Here is a 9,135-nt window from a genome sequence, read left to right on the forward strand (position 1 = left end):
ACGGGGGCTGTCATATGGCTCCAATCCCCCCATAGGCACCTTCCCCCCATCTTTCAGCTGGAAGACTCAGAGCGAGGGACTGCCGCAGACTGCGCCCCCCGCAACCCCCGCGCTCTGCGCCAGGACGCCAGGGTCCCTCCTCGGGAAGAGGAGCCCTCCTCCCTCCCGTCGAGCTACACGTCAGCCCGTTCTAGCTCTTCCAACCCCTTCCCACCGCCTCCCCTGCTTAGCTACCCCACGTCTGCCCCCGGGCCGCGGGCAATGGCAGCCCCTTGGCCCCCAGCCCTGTCCCCGGGCGCGGCGCATTCCAGCACCTCGTACAGTGCCTGGCGCATTCCAATGGAGCTGGGCTCCAGGCCGCCTTGGGCGCCCACCGCCCCGGTCAATCCCCGCCTCTCCTCTGAAGGAGGCGGCCCCCGCTCTGCCTCTAACCCCAGAGCCACTTCCTCTCCTCGCCGCCCCCGGACCGCTGCTTACCAGGGTTGGCTCCCCCATCGCCGTCCTCGCAGTCCGTCAGGTTGTTTAGCATGGTGGCGGCGCGGCGCCGGGCCCGGGGATGGCTGCGGCGCCTCACCCGCGCCCCTCTGCCTGCCTCCGCCGCTTTCTCGCTCGCTCTAGCTCTCTCTCGCTCTCCGCTCCACGGAGGAAGAAGCTGCAGTGCCCGCCCGCCCGGCGCACACACACTCGCACACGGACACACGCTCACACCCGCGCGCGCCCCCTCTCAGCGGCGGCGCTGCTCGCCTCATCCCGTATGCAGGAGGCATGAGCCACTGGCGGGGTTTTGCGGGGGGGAGCGCGGGAGGGAGAAAGAAGAGGGGACAAGGGGCGGGCAGTGCGCTCTTGGAGGCCCCCTCGCACGAAAACTGGGGGCTTGCGCGGGTGGGATGGAGAGGGTGCTGCGGGGGATGGGGACCTCGCCTCCCTTGAGCAGACGTAGCTCCGCCCGCCCCCCACTCTCCGGCGCAGGCGGGGCCGGCACGTGGGCAGGTGCCATCCCGCGCCCTAAAAATAACGGCAGGGAACTAGGTCGCGGCCGCGGGGAGGCGGCCCCGCAGAGGCTGCCTGGCCGAGGGTCATCCGCCCCCTAGAGGGAAGATGAGGGGGGCTGAGGCGGCAGGGGTAGGGCGCCATGGAATATGGGTCCCTGGAGAGCCTGTCTGCAAAGCTGGGAAGGCCAGCCCTGAAGAACGGTGGAGAACCAGACCCTCTCCCATAAACACTGTTCAAGAGGTTGGAGCTAGGGATGTGTGGAGGCCAGAGCTTTTAACCGAAGCACTGTGCTGCCCCCGTGGGGTTCAGGGTCACTGGCTGAACTGTCTGGCTCATCCTGTCTTGAAATGGGAGGCATGAACCTGAGGAGTTGCAGTGAACACTTCACTGCGCTTAGACTGATGGAAGTCTTAGCACCTCACCTCCAAGGCAAATCACTGGAGCCCAAAGACAAGGACCCTCTGACTGTGGAATGACCCTGGGAAGGAGAGGTGGTGAGGAAGAGAGAAGGCAGCAGTGAGGTTTCAGGGAGCGCTGACTCCCCACTGGGGATGGTGCAGCCTTTAGGGAGGGCAGGCGGGTCGGAGGCTGGCCAGGAACAGAGTGGGGGAGGGGAGAATGAGGCCGCCTGTCCATTTGGGACCAGATTTTCTCCCGGGGCGAGAGTGTCTAATCTCCTAATCCAGGATTGCTTTCTGAGGATTCCAGAACTGACATGCTTTCTGTGTTCCTCCCCCTCCCCTGACACCAGTCCCGTAGAAGCTTGATTGTCCTGGGACCCCTCAGCACCCTTAGAATCCAGGCTTAAGCCAGGGGTGGAGAGATCTCAGGAAGCGGCATCAGAGGTTTGGACCCTTTGAGTCCCTGGAAAAACCTAATTATCCAAGGAGGAGAGCAGATCAAGGGGAAATGATTTTCAGACTCACCCAAGCCTCCAACACTAGCCCTCTAAATTCCAGGAGAGTTCCAGGGCTGGAGGATCGTGTCAATCATCTTAGCTAATGCACAGCTTTCATTTTACAGGTGAAAAAGCTAAGGCCCAAAGGGTGGGGGAAAGATGACTGCCTGTGGACACTATGCCAGTGAATGGCAGAACTTGGTCTAGAATCCAGTTTCCTTTATTCCAGTTTCGGACTCTTTTCCTCAACATAACCTCTTTTTAAATGGGTCCTGCCTCCAATAGAAGGGACAAGAATGCAGTCATATCCAAACTGCTCAGTGGCCTCTGATCCTTGGCTGCTAAGAAAGGTACAGGGACAGGGACTGGGTCGGAGATGAGCTCCCTCCCTTTTCTTGTGCTCAGCCTTCAGACGTGCAGCTGGAGTGGCCTCTCAGCTTGCAATTGGAGATGGGCCCAGAGACCTTCAAGGATCCTTAAAAAACGAAACAAAACAAAACAAAACTGTCCACTCGACCAGAGGCCCCGTTCTAGGATGGGAGTTTTCAGCACCATGGACAGGGCCCGCTGCTCGGATTCCGTTGTCGCATTATTTGTCAGTGGCTTCAGATTCGGTCAACCACAGAGTCTTCAGCAGCTGACTGGAGGGGCCCTCTGAGGGATCCACCAGTAAGCTGTCCCTGCCACTGTGTTTTATGGACGCCAGAAGGACTCTTTAGGGTGGAGAGCTAGGTATTCAGACCAGGTGTGAGAACTGGTCCTCTTGGCTTTCCCAGAGAGAAAACCACACACACAAAAAAGTGCAGTGAGTTTGGATTGGTGACAGAGGTTTAAAGGGTTGCAGGTGGGTAGGCCAGTGTGCAAGAGTCTCTAAGCACTCCACTCCACGCACCACCACCACCATTATGTTTTCTACTACTCTGTAGAGACAGGTAATATAGTAAAATGTGTAGTATGTTTGTCTGAGAAGTGCTGTGAAATAAATACTGAGGTTTTTCAGAAATCCCGGGTCTGGGATGTTCCCCTGGGGGTATTTCTCTTCATCTGTGGTCCAGAGCCCTGGCTGCTCAGGGACTGAGCCCGCCAATGGAGAAAAGCTAGATCCCAAGGGAGTATAGGGGAAGGCAGGGGTGATCCTCTTCCCCTGGGCATCCCATCTGTCCACCCCCACCAGACCTCCTATCTCACAAGGCATCTGGGATTCAGGAGATGCTGGTGCTGTCTGTCCTCTGCCCTCAAACTCTGTGTTTCCTTGGGCAAAACTGAGGTCCTCTCAGGGCCTGTGTATCTCCATCTATAAAATGAAAGGGTTAGACTGCATAACCCATGGGCCTTCTTCCCACCCTGAAAACTCTCAGTGCTCTCTCAATTTATCTCAGACTAAAGCCAGGGAGCTCTTCATGAGGAGACAAGACCAAGTGAAGAGACAGCCGCAAGGGGAGACCCCAGTCCTTTGATTCACACCCCCACACACACACCTCTCAAGAAGACTGATCTCTATTCTGGCTTCAGGCCAACCCTCTGCAGTGAGGCTTTCAGAAAGCACATTGCAGGCACCTCCTGCACTGCCAGCCTGGCCTTGGCCAGTAAGATGACCCTCAGCTCTGAGCCCCAGGAACATGGCTGCCAGCTCAGCACCGCTTCCCCACCCAGAGCCCTTGGAAGATCTAGGGCCAGGGGAATCTTCTCATTAAAGTATCGCGAGATCCAGAGCTGGGCAGGGTCTTATTTCTAAACTCCGAGTCTCTAAAATTCCTCTCCCCTCCCACCTTATGCGTCTCATAGAGAAAAAAGGCCAGGGAAGCTGCCTCCTAAATATCAGGATTGGGGAACTGGAAGGAACTTTGTAAGTTATTTTTTTAATCAGTCCTCATTTATGGGGAAATTGGAGTCTAGAAATGGAAAGGTACAAATTTTCTCCATAAGGTGAACTTGTGGCAGATGGGGGGCTAGAATCTGGCTTCCTGACCTGCAGCCCAGGGCCCCAGCCACTGAATCAGGACCAGGAACTGTCTGGAAGAAACTGGAGCCACCTGACTGGGTCCTCTTTCCATGAAAGGCAGGCACAGTGTTCCTCCTTATGGCTTAATCCCTATCCATCTTTGTCTCTATATCATTAGCCCCACGACCTAACCCACCCACCCCCAGCTCTGGCCTCATGGAACCAAGGCCCTGAACTCCTTTCTTCACTCTTCTCTCCCCCACCTGCAGGCCCCGTCCTCCAGACCCCAGACCCTTGCAGTGAATTGACGAGGCCGGCACAGAGCACACCCCATACACACAGGGCTCGCAGCAGACACGTCAACCACCATCGTCTCCGTGGTAACCGGGGGCTTAATTAACAGGCTGCAGCCTTGTCACCATGGAAATGGCACCCCAACAGCCCCCCATTCCTCGACAGATTCAGCCCATCTTCCCTCTTTTGCAATCAGGACCCCTTTCTCACTGTACCCCCCCATCCCCACCCCACCTGGAGAGCTGGTGCCCGCAGATCGCTCTGGTTCATTGAGAAGAGGGGAGGGGAGATGAGGGGGATGAGAGAGAGAGAGAGAGAGAGAGAGAGAGAGAGAGAGCAGCCCATCACCATGGCAACTACAGCCCCGTTCATAACCAGTTTGTTGCCATGGAGATTTCCAGGCCTCACCTTGGGCTGAGGTACTGGGCTGTGAGGTTCTGAGTCCTGGCTTGAGGAGTGGGTGACTGGAGAACTCCTTGGATAGGCTGGAGATCTCCAGATCAGGAATTTTTACCAATAATTCAGTCTCATTCTTCCCAATTTACAGATAAAGAGACTGAAACATGAGGTTTGGGTATGGGGGAGGCAGAGAACATCACTCTTCTAGATCATCAAAGAATTTGAGCATTTTTATGGCTAGAAGGACCCTCAGGTAGCTTCCTGTTCAACTTCTTTATACTACAGATGGGGAGACTGAGGCCCAGAGAGGGGAAGCAATGTGCCCAAGGCCACACCACAGAGGCTGTGCTAGCGAGTGGATAGGCTACATCGTGGTCTTGCTCCAGCCCCCTAGCATAAGTTCGCTCCCTCTCACTCCATGGGGACACATCCCAACTCCTGTTAGTCTTAACCAGGCCCAGCGCTCTTCCCAGTGCCCTGTCTTCCTCTATGAGAAACTGAGGCATAGCAGGGAGTGGTGCAAAGGGATGGGGGAGTCGCTCAGAATTGTAACAGCTGGTCCCAGGTTCAATTCTGTCCAGCCAAGTCACCATCCATCTTCCCATGGTACAAATGAGGCAACTGAGGCATGTGGGCTGCTGCCCAGTGTTAATGGTAGATTCAAGGATCCCCTTCTGACTTGCTTCTTTCCTCCCCTGTAAGTCGCATTCCCACTTATAGCTGATCTCCTGGCAGCAGGAAGCACCTCCAGGGGCAAACTCCACTCCCTGGGTCCAGAGTGAAAGGTAACACTTGTATGTAAATGACCTACAAACCCTCCCCCAACCGTTCCCCCACCTCCCACATGCTGCCATCTCTCCCTAAGGGGCCTGAGTGATGACAACAGGTGGGGAGAGCATCCCCCTGGGGCCAGAGCACTGGCACAAAAACAGCTGTGGCAAAGATACCAGCAGATTTTATGTTCCCCTAGGGAGCCCTTGTCCACTTCCCCATGTAGCGACCTACCAAGGAGAGGTGCTGGAGGCTGTCTCAGGGCCTAAGAGTGGTTCAAAATCCCCAAATTACTCTCAAGATGGAACTTCAGTAAACTGCTGCACACAGGTACCCATCCCACAGATAGACACAGAAATACACACATCAACATGCCAATCAACACACTGGCATACAATGACACACGTAAGCACTGACTCACTGACTGCCCCACAGGTCAACAGAGCTAGCGTGGGATGCTTCTCCCTCAAGACATGCAAAGACACACACACACACACCGCCTCTGCCACAAGCCCACAGCGTTCCAGATTCACATCCAATTTGCACACACACCTGCACACCAACACTGGGAGCCGTACTTTACTTCATTATGCAAGAGCTTGGAAATGGGAATGGAAAGACGGAACAGTCACCTTGGGATAAGAGAGCGAGCCATCTTATTCTCAAGCCAGGGGGTGGCGAATGACAGGAGAGAAGGCAAGGTAGGGGAAGCAGGAGTCTACAGCCACTCCTCCTCTTATCTGATGAGCAGGAAGCACCTACTAAGTGCCGGGCTGTGGGCTTGGTACTCGGAACACAAAGTTAAAAGGATGTGGTCCTTGGCCTTGAGATGTAGGAGACACACAAGTAAATAACTTCCATCCATTGGGACATGTGCTATAATAGTGCAGTGGTCAGGCAGAAGAGGAATGTCTGCCTCTGCCTGGAAGTGAGGGAACGTGAAAAAGATTTTCAGAAAAGGTTAAATGAGCTATAACTTACAGAGTGAGGAGGAGTTTCCCTGGCTAATGGAGGTGGGAGAAGAACACGGACAGGTATACCAGGAGCAGATGAGGGAAGCGTTTGAATGACAGACTAAAGGGTTTGCCATTTATCCTACAAGCGAAGGGGGGGCGGGGGGGGCGTTGTGTGGTGTGAACAGGATTGGAGGCAGGCAGACCAGTGAGGAGGCTGTGGTCATGGCCACGTGAGAGATGATGGAGGTTTGGACCAGGGTGATGATGACAGGAGGAGAGATGTGGCCAGACTCAGGATAAGTTTTGAAGGTGAAGTGGCCAAGACATGAGGACCAATCAGATCTGGTGGGAAGAGAAAAGGGGGCGTTGAGAATGGCTTCTAGAGCTCTGACTTTTACTCCTGTGGGGATAGCAATAATTATAATGGCTGATGTAAAATATGCTCGTGTATCTACGTCTATACCAACTGTGAAAATGAGAAAAGGGGCAGATTATGGGAAAGATGAAGAAAGGAAAGAGCCCCCAATATCTGAATGACAACGTCCAGGAGGCGGTTGGTTCACGGGACTGGAGCCCTACTGAAATATACGCCTCAGTTTGGTCATCTATCCAATGCAGAGGTTCGCCAAATAAACCCCTAAAGGGTTTTTGGTGCTTAGTTTTGCTGGGGTCAGGGTGAGCTCACCTGCGGCTCAGCAGCGACCCCTGGCGGCCCGGGGAGGCTCTTCCTCCTCCCCGCGCTGGGGCCAAGCGAGTTCTCCACGTTCCTTTCAGGCCTGAGGGGCCCAGAGTCAGGCAGGGGACCCCTGAAAAGTGGCCCCTGCGGAGAAGACTGTGTGTGCATCCAGGATTCTAATTCTTCACCGAATTAGAAGGATCCCTTCCCTCCTCTCTCTTCTGTACCCTGCATGTAACTTCCATTACAAGACCACTGCAGTGGGCCCTCCAGGAAGACGCCCCCAATACAGCCTGAGCTGGCTCCACCCACCGCTTGTGGAGCTGGAGTAGAAGGAGCTAAGAGAATCCCCCAGGGACGGGACTAGAGTGCCCACGGAATCCTGCCAGGATCTAGCTGCCCGGGGTCCAAATTTCTCATTCTCCTGTCTTCTTCCCGGGATCCCCAGGCGCTGTCCGCGACGCCTCCTGGGTGACTGAGGATTGGAGACCTAGCGACCCGGACTCACGTCTCCTCCCTCCCTCAACTCCACCCCTATACTACTAGCCCAACCCCTTCGTCTCTGGTCCCGTCCTTTTCTGCCCCCAAAACGAGATAGTCCTGCCTCCACCCATTGGCTGTGGACGCACACGGCCCTCCCTTTCCCTGGTTCCACCTTCTTCCCCTCTGGTCCCGCCCCCTACCCGAGATGACCCCGCCCCTTTATTGCGCTCCGGCCCAGCACCCTGGACCCTAGCTTCTTTATAAGATCCGCCCCTTCGCCTCTAGCCCCACCCTCTTCCCTGTGTCCCCTCCCACCTCAAATGTGGTCCCTCCCTTCATCATTTCCCCTCCAGCCTTCCCCCAGTTCCCTAGGTTCCACCTCCTCTCCCTTCTCTGGCCTTCGGCTGGGACCCCCTGCCTACCAGTCCTGGTCCCACCCTTCCCAACAGAAGGCCCGCCCACCGTGTCCCCTCCCCTTCTCTCGCCACGCCCCACTCCGGCAGGCCCCGCCCCCTGCGGCCTCTACCTTTGGCGTCTTCCCCTGAGAGGCGACGGAGATCGGCTGCTGAATGCCGGTGGGACTCCGAGTCAGAGGTCCCGGCAGGCCCCGCGGGGGGCAGTGAAGTGACAGTGAACCTGCGGCTCATGGTGCGGAAAGGAGCCGGGCGGCCGCGGTACGGGCCCGGATCGCACAAGTGGCCGCAGCCGGGCTCCAGGAGGCAGAAAGAGCGTATTCCCGATCCCCGCCGGCCGCCCCCCGCCGGTCGTGGCGCCGCGCAGGGTCCTAGTGCCCTCTGTGCTGAACCACTGTATCTGGCCACTGCGCTTTGAGGCCCTGGGCTGTCAATTCCACTGGAAGCGCTTGAGGATCCAACCTGCTGCTGAGAGCCACCCCTGCACCTCCCCTGCACCAGGAGCCCGGGCCCTCCTCGGCTGGGGTCTCCTAAACACCTGGGTTTAATTCACTCATTCAGCACATCTTGATAGCGCGCCTGTGTTTGAGGCGTTGGTGCTAGGCACTGATACAGCATTGGATAAGATCAACTGGCTTCCTGCCCTCGTGTGGCTCAAATTCTAATGAGTGAGAGGAGAAAGATTACAAGTGAGCAAACGCATGGACAAGATAATTTGAGACTGTGGTATATGTTAAGAAGAAAAAGTAGGGCCAAGGGGTAATGACTAGGGGGAAGGACTACTTTAGGGGATGGTCTAAGAAGACCTCTCAGAAGATGTGATATTTGACCTGAGCCCTCACTGATGAGAAGGAGCCAGCTAAGCAAAGATCTGGAAGAAGAGCTCTCTAGCAGAGAAAATAGCAAGTGCAAAGGCCCTGGGGTGAAAAGAAGCCTGGACTGTTCAGGGAGCAGCAAGAAGGCCAGTGTGTCTGGAGCAGAATGAACGGAGAGTAGAGTGATGGAGATGAGGGAGGAGAGGAGGGCAGATCGTATGGTCTCTTGAAGGCTTCAGGGAGGAGTCTGGATTCTTTTCTAACCTACAAGGGAAGTCATGGGAAGTTTTTGAGTAGGGGAACGATGGCTGCTGGGTGAAGACTCAATTAAGGGCAAGAGTGGAAGCTGGGAGTCAATTAGGAGGCTCCTGCAACCCCCAGGTAAGTGGTGATGATTAGCGGGGCTAGGGTGGTGGCAGTTGTCCAATTCCAGATACATTTTGGAAGTAGAACCTACAGGACCTGCTGCTGGATTGGACATTGCATGTAAAGGAA

At 55.8% G+C, this 9,135-nt stretch overlaps 1 protein-coding gene across 2 annotated transcripts in view; it reads right to left on the bottom strand.

Annotated features, from left to right (window-relative positions):
• The window catches only part of SLC12A5 (solute carrier family 12 member 5), a 38,154-nt gene extending 30,025 nt beyond the window's left edge, over positions 1–8,129 (bottom strand). The window contains exon 1 of one of the 2 annotated variants that reach the window (XM_029220516.1): positions 7,939–8,129. In XM_029220516.1, the coding sequence (XP_029076349.1) occupies positions 7,939–8,059 (121 nt within the window). In that variant the 5' untranslated portion in view covers positions 8,060–8,129. Of the gene's footprint in view, positions 1–477; positions 687–7,938 lie in introns of those variants that run through there. The other variant, XM_029220517.1, reaches the window with a different exon arrangement.
• Positions 8,130–9,135: the final 1,006 nt, after the last annotated feature.

The sequence above is a fragment of the Monodon monoceros genome, unplaced genomic scaffold (genome assembly GCF_005190385.1).
Source record: "Monodon monoceros isolate NGI ecotype Baffin Bay Population unplaced genomic scaffold, NGI_Narwhal_1 Super_Scaffold_13, whole genome shotgun sequence".
Taxonomy (NCBI): Eukaryota; Metazoa; Chordata; class Mammalia; order Artiodactyla; family Monodontidae; genus Monodon; species Monodon monoceros.